The sequence below is a fragment of the Macaca mulatta genome, chromosome 4 (genome assembly GCF_049350105.2).
Source record: "Macaca mulatta isolate MMU2019108-1 chromosome 4, T2T-MMU8v2.0, whole genome shotgun sequence".
Taxonomy (NCBI): domain Eukaryota; kingdom Metazoa; phylum Chordata; class Mammalia; order Primates; family Cercopithecidae; genus Macaca; species Macaca mulatta.
Window position 1 is genome coordinate 147,626,143 of NC_133409.1, and position 22,642 is coordinate 147,648,784.

General features: G+C 40.6%; 1 protein-coding gene and 2 long non-coding RNA genes across 6 annotated transcripts in view; 1 reads left to right on the plus strand and 2 right to left on the minus strand.

Moving 5' to 3' along the window:
• The window catches only part of ILRUN (inflammation and lipid regulator with UBA-like and NBR1-like domains), a 114,868-nt gene that overhangs the window by 47,932 nt on the left and 44,294 nt on the right, over nt 1-22,642 (plus strand). For 3 of the 4 annotated variants that reach the window (XR_013416486.1, XR_013416485.1, XM_001116543.5), the window contains exon 3: nt 6,025-6,222. The exons of the other annotated variant lie outside the window; for it this stretch is intronic. Coding sequence is in view for 1 of the 3 variants with exons in the window: in XM_001116543.5 (XP_001116543.3) it covers nt 6,025-6,222 (198 nt within the window). In the remaining 2 variants the exon portion in view is untranslated. The remainder of the gene's footprint in view (nt 1-6,024; nt 6,223-22,642) is intronic. 4 annotated transcript variants of the gene reach the window in all.
• On the minus strand, nt 994-21,256 carry LOC144340452 (uncharacterized). The gene is made up of 2 exons (XR_013416560.1): nt 21,128-21,256; nt 994-1,840 (listed from the first exon to the last, which is right to left on the minus strand). It is a non-coding gene; the product is annotated as an uncharacterized LOC144340452 (long non-coding RNA).
• On the minus strand, nt 5,178-8,606 carry LOC144340433 (uncharacterized). The gene is made up of 2 exons (XR_013416540.1): nt 5,263-8,606; nt 5,178-5,225 (listed from the first exon to the last, which is right to left on the minus strand). It is a non-coding gene; the product is annotated as an uncharacterized LOC144340433 (long non-coding RNA).

Here is a 22,642-nt window from a genome sequence, read left to right on the forward strand (position 1 = left end):
TTATGATGGAGAAAGACTGGCTAGACCAGCTTTTTATGTAAGAATGTACCAAATTGAATTGTTATTCTTAGTTTTTCTGGCATATTTAGAAGTAACTCTCCTTTGGAGGAAAGTTCAGTGTGTCATTGACCAAACACATAGTTTGGACTAACGCAATGTTGTGGATGACTCAGGACACCTGTGGCTTTGTAAAATTTCATTTGCCCCTTTCCTTTTTAGTTGTAACAGTGGTGCACTGTTAGTTTGGGAGGTACATGGTAACAGAGGAAAATAGCCATATTTTCTATTTTTCTTGAAATTCTTACTTGTTCAAAGTCTATTATACTTTGCGTAATTTCTTTCTCACCTTGCTTAATTTTGCCTGCTTTTAAAAAATATCAAGACAATTTCTTCATTTTATAGTAACTTTTATTTGTCATGTTTTTATTCTGAATTTAAAACCTGCTGTGTTACTGATCAAAAATGCTTTCAGAGGCTGGGTGCAATGGCTCACACCTGTAATCCCAGCACTTTGGGAGGCCAAGGTGAGCAGATCACTTGAGGTCAAGAGTTCAAGACCAGCCTGGCCAACATGGCAAAACCCCACCTACTAAAAATTCAAAAAATTAGCTGGGCATGGTGTTGTACGCCTGTAGTCCCAGCTACTCAGGAGGCTGAGGCTTAAGAATCACTTGAACCCAGGAGGCAGAGGTTGTAGTGAGCCAAGATTGCACCGCTGCCCTCCAGCCTGGGCAACAGAGCCAGACTCCATCTCAAAAAAAAAAAAAAAAAAAAAAAAGTTTTTTGGAGTCTATATATATATATATATTTTTTTTTTAAATAAATGAGGTTTGTTTGGAAAGTGTGACTTATTCAAGTTTTATTTGTTTATTTTAAAGTGAAGCCAGTACCTTATTTACTTATAGTGAAAACAGTGAAAATGGCCTGGCTTTCTGTGAGCTTGTCAGTGTTTTTAAATACTGAAAGTTGTTAGAGTATTGTTGAAATGTTTTAAATACCATCTTGTGGCAGAATGACCATTTTATATTTCAGAAAGCCTCTTGATATATCTGCTTACTTACTAGACTGTTACTTGGGCTAATGGGGAGCTTGGGGAGGTTGATATGCAGTAGTTAGAATGTCAAATCAGAACCCCCAAAGCCTACCTTTCGTGTTGACTTACAAAAATCTCTATTGGTGGGCCTGACTGCTTTTCCCCTCTGCATTTGCTTTGTAACCCCAGTTTAAAACAGCCTCTGAATCTCTTTCCTTGTGTGAAAGGGCATTCTTGTGCCTGAACAGATCTTGAAAGGTGAGGTAGCAGTTGCTAGAGATTTTATCTTTCAAGGTGCTTTGAATAAATAGGTTTTCTCTTCTTCTGGAAGTTGTCCACCCAGCTGTAGAGTAGTTTTATATCTATAAATTGGATGTTTTCCATTTGGTTAAGCAGAATCCGGCCACCCATAACTGAGTATCAGGCATATTATTTGAGAGAGGAAGAACATGCATGTGCACAGGTTCTTTGGTGTCATCCTAATCTGGCCTGAGTTCTTTCTGTAAATAGAGTAGTAACATAGAAGTAGGGCAGGCCCTGGCAATTTTTCCTCTGGCTGTCTTACTCTCATTCATAACCTCCCTAAGAAGTAAGCACTCACTGAAAGAGCTACATAAATAATAATTTTCATGCACTTCTGTCTTGTCATGTTTTAGGCGTGCTGGGCATTCAAATATACCACAGATGAGACTGATAGGAACTTCATACAGTTGTCCCAATAGCTTTCCCCAAAGAAGGCAAACGTCACACGCTGTTTAAAATTAAATTCCTGGCCAGGCGTGGTGGCTCAACCCTGTAATCCCACTACTTTGGGAGGCTGAGGCGGGTGGATCACCTGAGGTCAGGAGTTCAAGACCAGCCTGTCCAACATGGTGAAACCCCATCTCTACTAAAACTACAGAAAAATTAGCCAGGCATGGTGGCAGGTGCCTATAATCCCGCCTATTCGGGAGTCTGAGGCAGGAGACTTGCATGAACCTGGGAGGCGGAGGTTGCAGTGAGCTGAGACCGCGCTGCTGCACTCCTGCCTGGGTGGCAGAGTGAGACTCCGTCTCATAAATAAATAATAAATAAATAAATAGAAATAAATAAACTCCTAATATTTTTTAAGTCCTTTATTAGATTTGCAAAAACAGAACTGAGACATTTAATAACATAGATGCAGAATTCTAGGATTCAGACTTCTGTCACTGTGGAAGCGTTGGAAGCTTAGTAAACCTGAGCAGGAAACTTGGGAGTTAAAATGAAAATTTGAAACTGTCCCTCTAAAAATACGAGTAGACAGAATTCTCTTTACCAGCACCTAGAGCTTCTCAGTGCTCTGTTGTACAATTGTAGTGAATATTAAGCCGAGCATGTTACAATAACCCTAGTGTTTCTCTGACTTTGGTGAAATTTTTGTGATTGTCATATGAGAGGGTATCTTGGGCATATAGATCCAGAGTTGTCATTATTTTTTGAACTTCATAGAAGTGAATTAAAGGGATGGGAAAAGAACTTGAGAAAGAACAATTATTTCCTCCATTTTTCTTTTAGTGCATTAAAATAGTTAGCTTTCTGCCTTTCTCTTCTTCAGTATGATTCTAGAGAAGATAATTTTGCTTCTTTCATTCAACACATTTTATTATGTTCCAGTCACTTTATTAGGTACAAGGGAGAAATGGTCACAAGATTGATGAAGGTTTCTGCTTTCATGGAGCTTAATATGAAATGCAGTGTCCACACTTATAAGGGTTAAAAAGGAGATCATCATTAAGGTTTGTCTTCTGCATTGCTATTTGGATATTCCTTACTGTCTCCAGACTATTTCTATAATTGTATATACTTACTAAGTCCCAGGATTTCTGGGACTGTTGGACTTTTGATTTTTGTGATGCTTGCTATCATCTCAAAATTGTAACATGACAGGTTTTTTGTTTTGTTTTGTTTTTACTTTATTTTAAAAAATAAAGTGATATTTCATATCTGGAGAATTACAACCTTAATTATATACTTGATTGTGATACTTAACTAGGAATGTCATAAAACATGGATTAGTTTTTCTTTTCTTCTAGATAGAAATCTATCCCCCATTAATCCAGTTTGCAACTGAGACTTAATTTGGAGCCCAGTTCTATTATACTTCTCGAATTCAGATTTCAGGTATGCTTAGTGTAGTCCAGACAACTCACTGTATTTCCCTTCCTTCTGTATCAAACATCAATATCTTTGACCTTTTCAGAGTTACTTGACCTAACAGTTGTGACTATAAGAACTATATGTATCATTGATAATGCTCAGAAGGCAGATGATTGGTTTTTCACTTCATAGCCAATGAACACTTCAGAGTTGTTGGTAGATAACTCTTCCAGTTTTTTTCCCAGAGGCTCTTTAAATACTCCACTGAGAACTGATAGGTATCTGGAGTACCAAGAAGGGCAGGACCCTAGCCAAATGCCAGTGTTTAATGTTACCGACTTAATGTTTTACCGACTAACTCAGTTTCTCTGGAATATAGCAGCACTCCTTTTGCACAGCTAAGATGACCCAATCATCTCAGCTGCTTGTGGTTGTGCCTAGGAGAGCTAAGTCTTTTTCACACCCAGTCTTGGTTTACCTTATTTTCTTATAAGTTCAAAAAACAGACATATTTTTGGGTTTTCATAAAAACAGACATTATCTTGCTGCAGGTATATGTGTATGTGTATGTGTGTGTATGTGTGTATCTTAAAGAATAACTGTGGATTTAGCCCCATGATAGTAGTATAGTTTTTCTCTTGGATTTTGGTCTTTAAAGAGACTGACATTTTGTAAGGTGCTTCATGTCAGCTACTATTCTGTTTGTTGTAAGACAAATAGGCTTTTGCCAGACCTCAGAAATGAAGAAGATAAATTGCATGTATTGTCAGTGTGTCATCCACAACCTTTCCACCAGCAGTGGTTGCCCTTTATAGGGTTAACTTAGGACATTTTGTTGGCAAATTTTTTTTTTTTTTTTTTTTTTTTTTTTTTTTTTTTTGAGACGGAGTCTCACGCTGTTGCCCAGGCTGGAGTGCAGTGGCGCGATCTCGGCTCACTGCAAGCTCCGCCTCCCGGGTTCCCGCCATTCTCCTGCCTCAGCCTCCTGAGTAGCTGGGACTACAGGCGCCCGCCACCGCGCCCGGCTAATTTTTTGTATTTTTAGTAGAGACGGGGTTTCACTGTGGTCTCGATCTCCTGACCTTGTGATCCGCCCGCCTCGGCCTCCCAAAGTGCTGGGATTACAGGCTTGAGCCACCGCGCCCGGCCTGGCAAATTTTTTAAAAAGAAGGTATGCTGAAACATAGTGGCCACTGCTTTAGCTGCTACCCCTTAAGACCCAAGGAGCACAGAGGGTGCCATTCATAATGGAGCTGAGATTTCAGGAATGGAACTCTGGTTTCCTTTCTCTGTCTGGTTTCTTTCCAGTAGTGAGCCATCAGGTATGTCAGAACTGGGCACTTAGAGAGCAAGGAACTGAGGCATCTTAGAGTACTGATAGGAGATAAATGACAAGCACCCTCTGTTCTGAGAGTCCTGCCATGTTCAACTTTTCACAGTGGTGTATTTTTATAATGAATGTATATATTCCAAAAAAAGATATATAGAGGTTTCTGTCTACAGTTAGAAAGGAGTTTATCAATTGCTGCATATTGGAGAGACTTCACAGGAAAGATCACATCTAGTCACTGTGTGGCTGCCTATACTGCTTGACTAGTGGGAACTAGTCAACACATAGATTTCTCATGAATTAGTTACATGAAAATAGGTACACAAGAGTGGGTACTGGCCGGGCGCCATGGCTCATGCCTGTAATTCCAGCGCTTTGGGAGGCCGAGGCGGGCAGATCACCTGAGGTCAGGAGTTCATGATCAGCCTGGCCAACATGGTGAATCCCCATCTCTACTAAAAATACAAAGATTAGGCCAGGTGCGGTGGCTAACACCTGTAATCCCAGCACTTTGGGAGGCCGAGGCGGGCGGATCATGAGGTCAGCAGTTCGAGACCAGCCTGGCCAACATGGTAAAACCCCATCTCTTGTAAAAATACAATAATTAGCCAGGCGTGGTGGTGTGTGCCTGTAATGCCAGCTACTCAGGAGGCTGAAGCAGGAGAATCGCGTGAACCTGGGAGGCGGAGGTTGCAGTGAGCCAGAGATCACGCCATTGTACTTCAGCCTGGGCGACTCTTTACTCTGTGAGAGTTACAGGTTAAATCGTGTTTGATTTAACCTGTAACTCTGTAAAAATGTATCTCCCTTTGACACGTCTGATTGACCCTCCTTCCCATCCTTTCCGCAAGTACCTCCAGCTGGTGCCATTGTTCTTGCAACCACAGTTCATTGATGTTATCAGGGGAGATCACCCCATTATTTATATTTTCATCACCACCTGAGGTCTAAACTTTTACTGCCTTTTATATTCATGTGATCTCTTGAGCTCTTGAGAATTTTATAGTTATGGACCCCAGAAGAAAAGTCATACTTCAGGCAAAAAGCAATTTTAAGTTGAGAATAATACCATTAAAATTACTCCTTGTGTGCTTCATCCTCTTGTTTCTGTGGAAAAACTGGCAACAATCAGATATACTGTGAAAATGGACATATGTTACCTTTTAGTAGACAGAGCTGTCCCCTAAACGTGGGCCTGTGTTTCATCTCCATGGCTCTTCATGGACATTATTCTTAGGTTCTACAGATTCAGTGTGATGTGTGGCCTTCCCTGGAGTCACCTGAAACACTCATTGTCTTGAGGAACTGCCTTGCTTTTGCCTTATGTGCTTCTTCATAGGGTTAGATTATTGGTCAGAGGTTGTTGGTTCTGATAATTCCTTTTGATCAGTTGTGTGAGACAATATATGGCTCAGGTGTATGTGGTTAGGTTTACGTATGTATGTGAGAAAAAGAAAGAGGCCTCTTCTACAGTTTCATAATAAACTGCACCCGGCATAGGACCATTGATTGCCTAACATTTTTTTCTTTTGCTTGAACTCAGGGGCAGAGGCCTGGCCTCCAGGGGTTTGTCTTAAATATGTCGGGGGAGACCAATTTGGACATGTGAACATGGTGATGGTGAGATCGCTAGAGCCCCAAGAGATTGCAGATGTCAGCGTCCAGATGTGCAGCCCCAGCAGAGCAGGAATGTATCAGGGACAGTGGCGGATGTGCACTGCTACAGGACTCTACTATGGAGGTGAGTATGTCCTTGTGCAGCCCAGGGTGAAAGAACTAAGGTAACATCTTACAACATCCCCAGTGTTGCTCACGGAGCCTGTCAAATTGCATAACAGGGCATGGCCTCTTTTTAACAGTCACCCCATGCAGGTAAATGATTTGCATTTTATGACTAATTGATTTAGTCTAGTGCTCTTTCTTTTATCCTAGGAATATAATTTAGTGACCTGTACGAGGTATTATATTTTGCATTCTAAATAAATATTTAGTAGTGCTATTGTTTTTATTATATAAGCTGGTAGATGCTATAAGAGTACTAAAGGCAGTCCTTATTCTCAAAATCTCTAGACACAAGTCATATAAAACAGATAATGCACAAAATGTGCATACTTCTTCCAACCTACTTGTCAAACTGCTAACATATCTCACTCCCTTCTCTTTATTGCCAGACTTTTTGAGCAGTGACCTGTACTCACTGTCTCTTCTTTCACATTTTCCATACACTCTTCATCCCAATTTATCCTTTATCCTCTCCCCACTCCAATGAAAGTTAATCAGTGACTACCCTGTTTCCAAATCCAATAGCCTGTTTACAGTCTTCATACCAGCTGACCTTTTAATGATCATTGGCACCATACTACACATGTTTTTTGAAATATGTACTTTCTTAGACTCATAGGACATCTCTCCTGTTTCTCTTCCTCTTCTCTGTTCTTTCTCTGTCTCTGTCTATTCTCAACTTTACCCTGGGATTCCTAGATTCTCAGTTGAGCCCCATTCATGGTTGGTGACCTCATCCACCCATGTGGCTTCAGCTGTCACCAGTATACCATACACGGCGATGCTCAAATTAATATCTATAGCTGTGGCCTCTTTTCAGAACCCCACACCCGTGTTTTAACTTGTTGTGGGCAGAACTTTTAACATCTCCCAGACAGAATTTATATTTGCTGGACATGGTGGCACATGCCTGTAATCCCAGCACTTTGGGAGGCTGAAGTGGCAGAATTGCATGAACCCAGGGGTTCGAGATCAGCCTGGGCAAAACAGAGAGACCTTGTCTCTACAAAAAATAAAAATAAATTAGCCAGGCATGGTGATGTGAACCTGTCATCCCAGCTCCTTGGGAGGCTGAGGTGGGAGAATTGCTTGAGCCTAGGAGGTCAAGGTTGCAGTGAACCATGATCATGCCACTGCACTCCAGTCTGGATTACAGAGTGAGTCCCTATCTCAAAACAAAACAAAACAAAACAAAAAAACCAACCTTATATCCTTCTCATTGGCATGATAATCGGGTCAGAAACCTGGGAGCCATCATTTGTTCTGTCATTCCTAATCACAAACTGATTCCTATTGATTGCACTATATCCTATGTCCTGGAGATCAAAAACAAATAAATAGTACTTGCCTTCAGGGAGCTCTTAACTGGACTCATGGCCTGTAGGCCAGTGGGACCTTTGGAGTTATTTCTAGAAGTCCTAGAATTAATGATCTCATATATGTTTTTGCAGCCAGTGGCAACTTTAGAAATGTTAATATTAGAAAGAGTCTCATAGTGCTTATGTGATATCATTCTTTGCCTAAAGCTTTTGTACCTACTGTAATGAAGCTAAACTTCTTGGCACAGGATATAAAGCTCACGATCTGGCCTGGCCTCATTTTCACTCCCATATTCAGTTATCCCCTAATTCCCCAACAGTCAGTCCCCAAAGATGCCATATGCTTTCACTTCTCCATGCCCTTGCTCATTTCTCTCATTGCCTGAAATAATCCTTTTATTTCATCAAATTGCTGCTCATCCTCAAGGCCCTGCCCAAGTCACCTTTCCTCCTTGCTTCCTCCCCCTTGCCTACTCTTTCCACTACCCTAAGAAAATTCATCCCTCCCCCTTCATTAATATCATGCACATGCTTGTTACTATATTTAACACATTGTATATTAGGTATTTGTTTTGCTTATCCGATTTTTATCCCATGAAATTGTGAACAATTTGTTGAATAATTGAATAATCACATATCAAAATGCAGAGAGATTATTTGTCCTGTAGGACTCCTATAGTCCCTGTAGGACTCCATTTTCAGGCAGTGTCTGATAAGAATCCCCTCACCTGGGGTTGGAAGTCGTTTCTCCCACAGCTGAGCTCCTTTATATTAGCTCCTCACTTCTCACTCCTTTGTTTCTTCTCTTGGCACTTTACCTCTTTCTACCCATTTAGTTTGATAAATGTCTCATGTCACCTTTAAAACTGAAGGTGACACATGTCTGATTTATCTTTGTAACTCTCAGAAATGTTGAGCTTAATGCAGAATGGAGAGTGGCTACTTAGTAAATTTTTTAAATACATGCCACCATTTTTAAGGGGAGAAGAAGACAATATACATGACTTAAAAATAAAAAAAAAAATCCCTTTGATGAAAAAATACTACTTATCAATGTTCCCTAGTGGTTAAGAACACTAGTCTTGTTTTACGTGTGTGTGTTTTTAGTGTTAAATTTAAAATAATTATCACTGTGTGGGACATTACATTTTATACTATAGCAACTCTCTCAAATTCAGAAGTAGTTGGAATATAAATATGAGGGGACTTTAAAAAGATCTTGGAAAAATGGAATTAAAAGATAAAAGTAAAGGCTGGGTGCAGTGGCTCAAGCCTGTAATACCAGCACTTTGGGAGGCTGAGGCAGGCAGATCACTTGAGGTCAGGAGTTCAAGACCAGCCTGGCCAACCTAGTGAAATCCCGTCTCTACTGAAAATATAAAATTTAGCTGGGCAGGTGGCTCACACCTGTAATCCCGCTACTCGGGAGGCTGAGTCAGGAGAATCGTTTGAACCTGGGAGGCAGAGGTTGCCGTGAGCTGAGATTGCGCCACCGCACACCAGCCTGGATGACAGAGTGAAGGCTTCATATCAAAAAAGAAAAAGATAAAAATAAGATATGTAAACTTTATTTCTCAGCATAAGCTTCATCAAGTTCAAGACACTTTTGTAGGCCGGGCGCGGTGGCTCAAGCCTGTAATCCCAGCACTTTGGGAGGCCGAGACGGGCGGATCACAAGGTCAGGAGATCGAGACCATCCTGGCTAACACGGCGAAACCCCGTCTCTACTAAAAACACAAAAAATTAGCCGGGCGAGGTGGCGGCGCCTGTGGTCCCAGCTACTCGGGAGGCTGAGGCAGGAGAATGGCGTGAACCCGGGAGGCGGAGCTTGCAGTGAGCTGAGATCTGGCCACTGCACTCCAGCCTGGGCGACAGAGCGAGACTCCGTCTCAAAAAAAAAAAAAAAGACACTTTTGTAAGTCATGATAACAGCCATTTAGTCCATCCCCAAAGAACTGAGGGTCCTAGGAATTTAACCATGTAAATGCAGGTTTTTTTACATTATTATTACAAGAAAACTGGGTGTCCATTAAAGATTTTTTAAGACTAGGAAACAAAAAGAAGGTAGAAGGAACCAAATCAGGACTGTAAGGTGGATGCCTAATGATTTCCCATGGAAACTGTTAGAAAATTGCCTTTGGTTGATGAGAGGAATGAGCAGGAGCTCATAGTGGAGTAGATCTTTTTCTGCTAAAGCTTTGGCTGACTTTCTTAAAACTAACACACACACACGTACTTTTTTTTTTTTTTTAAGATGGAGCCTTGCTCTTGTCGCCGGGCTGGAGTGCAGTGACACGATCTCAGCTCACTGCAACCTCTGCCTCCCGGGTTCAAGCGATTCTCCTGCCTCAGCCTTCTGAGTAGCTGGGGTTACAGGCACTCACCACCACACCCGAGTACTTTTTTGGTATTTTCAGTAGAGGCAGGGTTTCACCATGTTGGCCAGGCTGTTCTTGAACTCCTGACCTCAGGTGATCTGCCCACCTTGGCCTCCCAGAGTGCTGGGATTACAGACGTGAGCCACTGCACCTGGCCTCTCTTTCTTTCTTCCTTTTTTTTTTTCATTGGTCATCCAGGCTGGAGTGCAGTAGAACGATCATAGCTCACTGGACTTGAAGTCCTGGACTCGAGCGATCCTCTTGCCTCAGCCTCCCAAACAGCTGGGATTACAGGCATGTGCCATCATACTTTTTTTTTTTTTTTTTGGTAGAGACGGGACCTCTCTATGTTGCCCAGGTTGGTCTCAATTCCTGGACTCAAGTGGTCCTCCTGCCTCAGCCTCCTAAAGTGCTGGGATTACAGGCGTGAGCCACTGTGCCCCGCTCTCAAAACACTTATTAGTGTTCTTCGGCCCTCTAGAAAGTTGACAAGCAAAATACCCTGAGGAGCCAAAAAAAATTGTTGCCATGACCTTTGCTCTTGACTGGTCCACTTTTGCTTTCACTGGCCCACTTCCACCTCTTGGTAGCCATTGCTTTGATTGTGCTTTGTCTTTAAGGTCACAGTGATAAAGCCGTGTTTCATCTCCTGTTGTAGTTATTTGAGAAATACTTCAGGATTTTGATCCCACTTGCTTAAGGTTTCCATTGAAAGCTCTGCTGTTGTCTGCAGCTAATCTGGGTTCAACAGTTTTGGCACCCATTGATTGGAAAGTTTGCTCACCTTTAATTTTTTAGTCAGAACTGTGTAAGCTGAATCAGTTGAGATGTCTGTGGTGTTGGCTGTTGTTTCTGCTATTAATCATTGGCTCTTGTTCAGTTAGAGCACAGACAAGATTAATTTTTTCCTCCAAAATTAATGTGAATGGTCCGCTGCTATGGGCATCTCCAGCGTCATGTTGTCCCTTCTTAAAACAGGTTATCCATTCATAAACTGCTGATTTCTTTGGGGCATTGTCCCCGTAAACTTTGTGTGTGTGTGTGTATGTTTTTGAGACGGAGTCTCACTCTGTCGCCCAGGCTGGAGTGCAGTGGAGCAATCTCGGCTCACTGCAAGCTCCACCTCCCGGGTTCACACCATTCTCCTGCCTCAGCCTCCCGAGTAGCTGGAACTACAGGCGCCCGCCACCATGCCTGGCTAATTTTTTGTATTTTTAGTAGAGACGGGGTTTCACCGTGTTAGCCAGGGTAGCCTCGATCTCCTGACCTTGTGATCCGCCTGCCTCGGCCTCCCAAAGTGCTGGGATTACAGGCGTGAGCCACCGCGCCTGGCCCCCGTAAACTTTTTGGAAAGCATCAGTGATCTTCCATAGTGGATTCAAACTTCACTATGAATTGGATGTTTGCCCTTGCTTCAATTTTAGCAAAATTCATATTGCTCTGATAGTGTTTTTTTTTTTTTTGAACTGATGTCTTCTCCTTAGTGCCTCAAACTAGATGCTGTTCAGATTTGTTATAATAAGCTAGTATGAGTTTATTTGGATGCAAAAAAAGATTGAAATCCATACATAGTTTTTTCATAATACTCATTTTCCATGAATTTTTTTCATTTTCTTTTTTTTAAATTTAATTTTGTGCTTACCCACCATGAACTTTTTGAAGATGATTGGGGCAAAAACATTAAATTTTTAACTTAAAACTCCTAATTTTAACTTAAAAACCCTTTTTTGGTCTTATAGTCTGTAAGTTGTTTCTCAGGACTTTGTGGAATCTAATGCCTTCAAGGGATTTTAATAATTCATTTGATTTTGTAGTTTTCAAGCATTTTTGTTAAGCTATGGAACCTTTTCCTTGACAGAAGTATATATGAATGCCTTCTTGTAAAATGGGAAAGGATAAAAATGAAATGTTTCATTGAATTGGAGGCCTCCGTGGGCCTATGTTTCCCAGTCCTTGTGTGTCTGGGGTGACTGCTGGAGCTCTGTGCGGTATAGTTTGCCAACCTTTATCTGCTCCAGTGAACAGTTTAGTTCCATTTTATAAAGCACTGTATTTCATTGAATTCAAATTATTATTGGTTATAAAACATACCCTAGTATCAGTAACAGAAAGGGAATAGATTATGTATAAAACCTTAGCCATAAGCACATGGAAAAAAATAAACTGCCGTTATAACCATGATTGGCTCGCTTGGCTTACTAGCTTATTGAGCGTAATATAGTGGTTAAGAGTATGGACTGTGGGACTCTGTTGCCTAGGCACAAACTTGGACAAATTTTCTGTTTTAACAGCAAAACATTGCTTTTTGGAGGTTTCTGTTTTTGGTGGGGTGGTTGTTTCTATAATTCTTTTTTTTTTTTTTTTTTTTTTGAGATGGAGTCTTGCTCTGTCACCCAGGCTGGAGTGCAGTAGCGTGATCTCGGCTCACTGCAGCCTCCGCCTCCCGGGTTCAAGCGATTCTCTTGCCTCAGGCTCCCGAGTAGCTGGGATTACAGGCACCTGCCACCATACCCAGCTGATTTTTGTATTTTTAGTAGAGGTGGGGTTTCACCATGTTGAATAGGCTGGTTTTGAACTCTTGACCTCGTGATCCACCTGCCTCAGCCTCCCGGAGTGCTGGGATTACAGGTGTGAGCCACCGCACCCAGCTGCTTCTATAATCTTTAGATAGTCTTCTTTAGAAAGAATCCACTCCCTTTATTTATTCATTCATTCATTCATTGATTTATTTGAGACAGAGTCTCCCTCTGTTGCCAGGCTGGAGTGCAGTGGCGTGATCTCAGCTCACTGCAACCTCTGCCTCCTGGGTTCAAGCGATTCTCCTGCCTGAACCTCCCGAGTAGCTGGGACTACAGGTGCATGGCACCACACCTGGCTAATTTTTGTATTTTTAGTAGAGAAAGGGTTGCATGATGTTGGCCAGGGTGGTCTCAATCTCTTGACCTCGTGATCTGCCCACCTCAGCCTCCCAAAGTGCTGGGATTACAGACATGAGCCACTGCGCCTGACCCACTCCCTTTATTTTTGTAATAACTCTTAGATTGTTTCAGTTCACGTTTCCTCTTAGAAAGAATTTTTGCTGTATTCAGTCATTTACAGGTCTCCTGTAAAAGATCTCCTCCACCCTGTTTCAGCTTCGTTGTACTCTTTCAGAGTTTCTCAGTGGGCGTGCTTTCGGCATGTGATGTGGACACTTCTTTATTGTGTGGGGCATATTACAAGATCTCTGGCCGCCTCCCACTAAAGATCTGTGGCTTCACCTGTTTATCTTGGTAATAAACACTGTCCCCCACCACACAAATTTCTAGCTTGCTAGGTCCAAGACTAATAAATATCTGATTTTTGGCAGATTTATTTTCAAACCCTAGCATTTTATCTTTTTTTTCCTCGACTTTGATACCCCTTCCCACTCCACCCCATCAAAGGATTAGCTTCGTAGCTTTTATCTAAGTAGCAAATACTAACAAATAGTAGAAAGTTCTAACAAAGTCTAGTACTTACTATTTGTCAGGTATTATTTTGGGCTTTTTGCATATGTTACCTTGTGAAATATTAGCTGCATTTTATGGATGAGAAAACTAAAGACCAGAGAGGCTTAAGGTCTAGTAAATGTTGTAAATTAGTTATGAATTATAGTTATAAATTAACAAAAGTGATTTTATTATCTTTGTCATTAATTTGGCTGTCACTACTATTGGGGTTCAGAAGGAAACTGGTTCTAGGATGTTAATACTTGTTAGAGTTTAGTGAGGGTGGAGTATATGGTCCCGAAGTCCTCTCTCTACTTCCAGAGTGAGTGGGCATTGAGGTGAAGTTGAGATTGACAAGGCTATTCTTAGGTAGTTGGGTGTCTGTTTTCCCCAGAGAGTTCCTGCCTGCTAGAAGATACTCAGTTCTATAGGACGTTGGACTCTGGGCAAAGGGTGAGCAGCTTGAGTGATTGTCCCTGTTTTAGCCTGGATGCCAATAGTAATATGCTTCATCTCCTACTAACAGAGTGCCGCCTTCCAGATTTCCAAAGGAGAGATTTACCCTGTACCATGATGGTTTCCTCTAACTCTCAGAGTCCTAGTTGTGAAATAAGCTAAGTCAAGTGTAGTCTGGTTATCTCGTACTTAAGGGGGATTCCACTACTTGAAGTAGTTCTTGTTAAATACCTCACACGAGTCCCTAGGGACATTTCACATGTCGAGTAAATAACCTATGCATTATTCATTTGGTTTCTCAGAGTTTAGAAATGAAGCTCCCCTTATGAAGGTCCTAAACCACAGTATGTCCCACATGTTAGGAAACTTATTGGGTGCACTATGTAAGCTACACTGTTTATTTCCCAAACCGTTGTAAGTTCTTCCTTTACTTTCTCCATTTTGTAGCATGTCCTCCCTAATCAGGTAATATGAGACTTTCTTTCCTTATTTCTTGCTTATGTTTTACTTAACATCATGTTATAAAAGGAGCTGTGGTTTCATACAAACTTCTTCATACTAGAATCCATAATGTCTTCTACTCATATGCTATTCTGCCTGACATTTCTCCCAGTTATCTTGCCCTTTTGCTTATTAACCCCACATTTAGAACATTGTTCTTTTATGTTGAACTCAGAAAGGCTTCATCTTCTAGAAGATCCTGCATAAGATGCTCACTGTTTCAATTCTGATCTCTAGAATTCTCTAATACCAGAAATATGAGTAGCCCTTGAAAATAAGATTTCATTTTTGAGTTTTTCTTTTTTGAGAGAGTGTCTTGCTTTGTCACCCAGGCTGGAATGCAGTGGTGTGATCATGGCTCACTACAGCCTCGACCTCCTGGGCTCAAGCAGTCCTCCCATCTCAGCCTCCCAAGTAACTGGGACCACAGGCATGGGTTTTTGTTTGTGTTTTTGTTTTGTAGAGACAGGGTTTTGCCAAGTGGCCCGGCTGGTCTTGAACTCCTGGGCTCAAGCAATCCTCCCACTTCAGCCTCCCAAAGTGCTGGAATTACAGGTATGAGCCACAGCAACCTGCCAAATTTCATTTTTGATAAGTGAAATGCTCACCTAAGCTGTGACTTATATGGAAAATGTTTTAGAAGGAATGTTTCAAAATGTAAATGAGATCTGAAATTCTAAAATGTTATGTTACAAGATGATAGGCTATTTCAGCTTTGAAGAAGGAAACCTGCCATTGGTTGCACTGCCACCAGGTGGTGATGATTGGTTGGTTGGTGGTCATTTCCAGATAGTTCTGTGTGAGTCAAAGGCAGTATGAAGGCCCAGTATGGTGGCTCACACCTGTAATCCCAGCACTTTGGGAGGCCGAGGCAGGTGGATTGCCTGAGCCCAGGAGCCCAAGACCAGCCTGGGCAACGTGGTGAAACTCCATCTCTACCAAAAATACAAAAAATTAGCCGGGCATGGTAACACACACCTGTAATCCCAGCTACTTGAGAGGCTGAGGTGGGAGGACTGCTTGAGCCTGGGAGGTGGAGGTTGCAGCGAGCCAAGATCGTTCCACTGCACTCCAACCTGGGCAACAGAGTGAGACCAGTTTCAACAACAACAATGTGGAATGGCTGTACTGTTCAGATTAACCTCTAAAGTGCACATATGTGGGTCTTGAACCTTCTATGGGCCGTCAAAAATTTAAAAATCAGATGAAATAGTGATCCTTTGTAAAGTGTAGTAATTAACAAGATATTGCATGTCCAGGCAGTAAAGCATCAAATGTTTACACTGCCTTGTCACTCGGCTGTGAGTAGTGTTAATGTGTGCTGTTAGTGCTAATGATGTTTGCTTTATAATTAATTTTCTTACTCCTCAACACACCATACACATGTATAGAAAAGGATTTGGTAGAGGGCAAAAATATAATTTGAAGGCTGCATCTTTTTTACTCACAGTAGCCAGCGCCCTTCTGTTAAACAGAAGCTTCTTTAGTCTGAAATGTTGGATTCCAGAAATTCTGAATTTAAGGGAGTAGTGATATTTCCTTAAAGATTTTTAAAAATCAAGTACAATTCTATATTAAAATACTAGCATACTTACTGTTAAAAGGAAAATAAATAGTTGTAAAGCCATTGACCATTTTAAAGATTACATATTTCAGCATAATTTGTATCTTAATATAATCCTTAACTTTTTTGTATATATGCATTAGTAAGGACTATAGCTTAGGCCAGGTCTAGTTAAAGTGTTTTACTTATTTAGGGAATATAGCCCTGTCAGAGTAAAACATTTGCAAATAGAACTTACTGCACTTCCCCAGTTCTGAAGTGACAGTAATTTTAATATGCATCCTTGGTTTAATGATTACTTTCCTTGTAGGGGACAGAGGTAGAGCCACTGCCATATTAAATGAACATATTAATTAGATGATCCATCTTGATTTCAGAGATATTAAAAATGAATAAAAAAGTAATATTTAAAACTTAGATATGTGTGTTTTCTCTTTACAAAAAAACAAAATATGTTGACATATGTGCTGAAACCATTTCAGGTAAGAAATTCTTAAGATTTCACTGAATTGTTATGTGATGGGAGTTTTTAGTAAGTGACATTGTGTACACTTGCCCCTAGATCAGACCGGAATATTTTTCTTATAAATGAGGAAGTAAGCATAATTGACTTTTATTCAAATTATCGGTATATGCTATAAAACTGTGTGGTTATTTTTTAACATAATGGTGATTGGTATCTTAATGTATAGGGCGGGCTTTTAAACTTTTATCCAATAGCTTTGTTTTTGATGCAGTTTATATTCCTTAATTACTGTTCAGAATGTAGTCATAACTTCATTCTTAGAAACCTCTCATTAGCCTGGGGATCTTTGAAGAGGATAATCTCTCATTGAAAAGCAGATTGCATTCTGTTCCTGTAATGATGGTTTGACATCAGCCTTATAATGATGTAAGGGGTTTTACCTTGAAGTGACAAGGATATTTTTTGGTTAGAAATTCATTAGTTTGTTCTGTGATTTTTATTTTGAAAAAATATTTCTTTAGCTTTTTATTTTTCTCCTTTTATTGTTAAAGAGCTTATACTTTCCTTTATTTACAAAGGAAATGTCAGTATTGGACATTCAGCCCCAAGAAGGAATGTTGTGAACCTACTGGCCTCTGGATTTTTTAAATTTTGTTTTGTTTTTATTTTATTTTATTTTATTTTATTTTGTTTTACTTTACTTTACTTTATTTTTTAATTTATTATGAGATAGAGTGTCTCACTCTATCACCCAGACTGGACAGTGTCAGGATCATAGCTCACTGTAGCCTTGAACTCCTGGGCCCAAACAATCTCCCACCTCAGTCTCACAAGTAGCTGGGACTACCTACCTGGCTAATAGTTTCTTTTTTTTTTTTTTTTTTTTTTTGAGACGGAGTCTCGCTCTGTTGCCCGGGCTGGAGTGCAGTGGCCGGATCTCAGCTCACTGCAAGCTCCGCCTCCCGGGTTTACGCCATTCTCCTGCCTCAGCCTCCCGAGTAGCTGCAACTACAGGCGCCCGCCACCTCGCCTGGCTAGTTTTTTGTATTTTTAGTAGAGACGGGGTTTCACCGGGTTAGCCAGGATGGTCTCGATCTCCTGACCTCGTGATCCACCCGTCTCGGCCTCCCAAAGTGCTGGGATTACAGGCTTGATCCACCGCGCCCGGCCCCTGGCTAATATTTTCAAAACCTTTTTTGTGGAGCGGGGGTCTCACTGCATTGCCAGGGTTGATCTATAATTCCTGGCCTTAAGCAATTCTTCCTGTTTGCCTCCCGAAGTGCTGGGAATACAGATGTGAACCACTCTGTCCAGTCTGGATTTCGCTTTGTAGTAACTAATATCCTGCCAGCTTCCTCTTAAGATTTCCAGGCCCAGCGTGGTGACTAACACCTGTAATCCCAGCACTTTGGGAGGCCAAGACGGGTGGATTACCAGAGGTCAGGAGTTCAAGACCACTAGCCTGTCCAACATGGTGAAACCCCATCTCTACAAAAATACAAAAATTAGCTGAGCATAAAGGCAGGTACTTGTAATCCCAGCTACTCGGGAGGCTGAGGCCAGGAGAATCACTTGAACCCAGGAGGCCAGGAGGCGGAGGTTGCAGTAAGGTGAGGTTGCGCCATTGCATTGTAGCCTGGGCAACAGAGCGAGACTCTCTGTCTCAAGGAAAAAAAAAAAAAAGATTTCTAAGAGTTTCGTTTCTTTCTTTCTTTCTTTCTTTCTTTCTTTCTTTCTTTCTTTCTTTCTTTCTTTCTCTCTCTCTCTCTCTCTCTCTCTCTCTCTCTCTCTCTTTCTCTTTCTTTCTTTCTTTCTCTCTCTCTTTCTCTCTTTCTCTTTTTTTTTTTTTTTTTTGAGACAGGGTCTCACTCTGGTTGCCCAGGCTGGAGGAGTGCAGTGGCACGATCTTGGCTCACTGTAGCCTTGACCTCCCAGGCTCAGGTGATTCTCCCACCTCAACCTTTCAAGTAGCTGAGATTACAGGTGCGTGCCGTTACACCCAGCTAATTTGTATTTTGAGTAGAGACAGGGTTTTGCTATGTTGCCCAGGGTGGTCTCAAACTCCTAGACTCATGCAATCCACCTGCTTCGGCCTCCCAGAGTGCTGGGATTACAGACGTGAGCCACCGTGCCGGCCAGATTTCTAAGAGTTTTGCTTGTAGTTTGTTTTGACATGATCTTGAAAGCAATGTAATTCTAAAGTGGTTTGGTTTTGGTTCAGTAGATTTCACAGTCATTTTTACTTTTTATTTTCATAATTTCTCTTATATGTTTAGAAATCAGAAGTGATTATGAAAGTAAATTTTATTTCTGACCTGAGCCTTATTTGAGGACTTAAAAAATGTTTAATAATACATTTTATTTAGCTGAATATAGCCAAAATATTTTTTCAACATGTGATGTAGCTACATCCCAAGTACTCAATAGCCACATGTGGCCAGTGGCCTGCTTTTTTGGACAGTGCAGCTCTGTGGATGCTGGCTGATATGTTGTACCATTTTTTTCTGTAAGAAATTGTATAGAATTGGTGTTATTCTTCTAAAGAATTTCCAGCAAAACCATTTGAACCTGGAGGTGTTTAGGTTTTCAGTTACTAGTTCAATTTATTTTCATAGTTATAGGTCTATTCGGGTAATCTATTTCATCTTGAGTGACGTTGGGAAATTTCAAGGAAGTTGAATTTATGTTCATAGAGTTGTTTGTAGTATCATCTTATTATACTTTTAACATCTGTGTTTGATGATAATCCCTTTTTTCATTCTTGATATTTTGTGTCTCTTCTCTTTTTCTGTCTTTTGATAGATTTCCCAATTTTCTTGGTCTTTGCAAAGAATCAGCTTCTGGTTTCATTGGTTTTTCTCTATTCTGTGTTCAATTTTATGGATTTCTGCTCTTTATTAATTCCTTCCTTCTTGATTTATTTCGTCATTTCTTAAGGTAGAAACTGAGATTATTGCTTTGAGACCTTTCTTCATTTATAAATGTTTAGTACTATAAATTTTCCTCTAAGTGTTGCTTTTAGTTGAATCCCACAACTTCTGAAATGTATTTTTTAAAAATATTTAGACACTGCAGTGAATGCAGAAATGTGTTTTTATTTTCATTCGGCCGAAAATATCTTCTAATTTCTCTTGAGACTTCCTGTTTGACCTATAGATTATGCAGAAGTGTGTTGTTTAGTTTTCAAATGTTTAGAAATTTTTATCTTGTTTAATGTTAGTTTCTCTTTTAAAATATATTTTTAATTTTTATTTTTACTTTGTAAAGATGGAGTCTTGCTAGCTTGTCCAGGGTGGTCTCATTCCTGGGCTTAAGCGATCCTTTTGCCTCTGCCTCCCAAAGTGTTAGGATTACAGGCATGTGCTCCCAGCTTTGTTAATAGTTTCTAGTTTAATTCCATTGTGGTCAGAGAATATCCTTTGTATGATTTCTTTCCCTCCCTCCCTCCCTCCCTCCCCGCCTCGTCTCTGCCTCCCCTCCCCTCCCCTCCCTTCCCCTCTCCTATTCTCTTCTTTTTTCTTTTTCCTTTCCTTTCCATTCTTTTCCCTTTCCTTTCCCTTTCCCTTTCTGACAGGGTCTCACTCTGCCCAGCTTCCCAAGTAGCTGGGACTACAGGTGCACACCACCATGCCTGTCTTGTTTTTTACTTTTTATTTTTTGTAGAGACAGGGTCTTATTTTGTTGTCCCGGTTGGTCTCAAACTACTGGCTTCAAGGAGTCCTCCCACCTTGGCCTCCCAAAGTGCTGGGATTACAGACTTGAGCTACCACACCGGCTGATTTGATTTTTTGTTTCATTTATTAAGGTGTTTGTGGCTCAGGAGATGTTCTCTCTCTTGGTGAATATTCCATGTGTACTTCAAAAGCATGTGTATTTTGCTTTGTTGAGATGAGTTTTCTATACATGTCAGTTCAATCCAGTTAGTTGATTTTGTTGTTCAATTCCTTTATATCTGTTGATTTTTGTTGTTGTTTACTAGTTCTATCTGTTACTGAGAAGGGAGTGTTAAAAGGTCCAACTACAATTGTGAGTTTGTGTTGTTACTTTTTTTCTCCTTTCAGTTATCAGTTTTTAATTTATGTATTTTGAAGCTCTGTTGTTAGGTATATAACATATTAGGATTATCTTTTAGGTGAATTACCCATTTATTAATGTGTAATATCCCTTTTCTTCCCTGATAATTTTCTTTGCTCTGAAGACTTTTGATAATAGTATAGCCACTTTAACTTTCTTTTGACTAGTGTTTACAAGGTCTTTATCTTTTAACTTTCAACCTACATGTATCATTTTATTTGGAGTTTCTTATAGATAGCACGTAGTTGGATCTATTTTTTCCTCCATTCTAACAATCTGTGTTTTCTAATTGGTGTGTTTAGACCATTCAATTTAATATAATTATTGAAATGTTGAAATTATTGCATTTAGTTGTATCACTTTATGTTTTGTTTTCTTAGTTGAAGACTTAAATCAGTCACATTGCTAAACTTATTAGTTACTTGTGATTAAATTGTTTTAAAAATGTATTTGCTCCAGCCAGGCACAGTGGCTCACACCTGTAATCTCAACTCTTTGGGAGGCTGAGGAGGGCAGATCACGAGGTCAGGAGATCGAGACCATCCTGACAGTGAAACCCTGTCTCTACTAAAAATATACAAAAAAAAAAAAAAAAATTAGCCAGGCGTGGTAGTGGGCGCCTGTAGTCCCAGCTACTCGGGAGGCTGAGGCAGAAGAATGGCGTGAACCCAGGAGGTGGAGCTTGCAGCAGTGAGCCGAGATTGCACCACTGCACTCCAGCCTGGGCGACAGAACAAGACTCCATGTCAAAAAAAAAAAAAAAAAGTATTTGCTCTGATAAAAAGAAAGACATGATTTATTATAGAAAATAAAGTCTAAAGAGAAAAGGAAACATTTGTTCTGCCATCCCAATATAAACGCTTTTAGTTTAGTCTAGTCTAGTTTAGTTTAGTTTAGTTTAGTTTAGTTTAGTTTAGTTTAGTTTGAGATGGAGTCTCGCTCTGTCGCCGAGACTGGAGTGCAGTGGTGCGATCTTGGCTTATTGTAACCTCCGCCTCCCAGGTTCACGCTATTCTCCTGCCTCAGCCTCCGTAGTAGCTGGGACTATAAGCGTGCACCACCACGCTTGACTAATTTTTGTGTTTTGAGTAGAGACGGGGTTTCACCATGATGGCCAGGCTGGTCTCGAACTCCTGACCTCAGGTGATCTACCCGCCTCAGCCTCCCAAAGTGCTGGGAATACAGGCGTAAGCCATCGCGCCCGACCTAAACACTATTAATGTATGCATTTCCACATAGTTTTTAAAAATCCATGTATTAAAAGCAAAAAACTTTTTTGTTGTTTAAATATGATATTGTGCTATGTATCCTTATGTAACCTACTTTTTTCTGCCATTCACTAATGTTTTAGAACTTCTTCCCCTTAACATTAAATACTTTCAAAAACACAGTTTTTAGTAATTCCATACCATTCCACTAGATTACTATTAACTATAAACTATTATGGATGTTTTTTAATTGAGGTAAAATCCACATAATAATAAATCATTTTAAAGCATGCAGTTTAGTGTTACTTAGTACATTTATGGTGTTGTATAACCATTATCTCTATTTCATTCCAATGTATTTTATCACCCCAAAAGGAAACCTCATACCTGTTAAGCGGTCGTTCCCCTTTCCTCCCTTCCTACAGCCCCTGACAGCCACTAATGTTCTTTCTATTTCTCTGAGTAGATACTTCTTTTTGCTGGGATAGGGCAAGATATATAAATAGTAAGCAAATAATAAAATGTATTAGGCCATGCATGGTGGCTCACTCCTGTAATCCCAGCAGTTTGGGAGACCGAGGCAGGTAGATCACTTGAGGTCAGGTGTTTGAGACCAGCCTGGCCAACTTGGTGAAACTCTGTCTCTATCAAAAAATACAAAAATTAGCTGGGCGTGATGCTACATGCCTGTAATTCCTGCTACTCAAAAGGCTGAGGCACAAGAATGGCTTGAACCCAGGAGGCGGAGGTTGTGGTGAGCCAAGATCATGCCACTGCTCTCCAGCCTGGGTGACAGAGTGAGTCCCTGTCTCAAAAAAAAGATGGGGGGATGGGGGACTGAGAAACACTGGTGAAGTTCATAGTCCAGGAGTGTAGGTTCACCAAAAGACTGAAACCTAATCACACATTACCATTATGTTACTACTGGCTTCTTTACTACAGT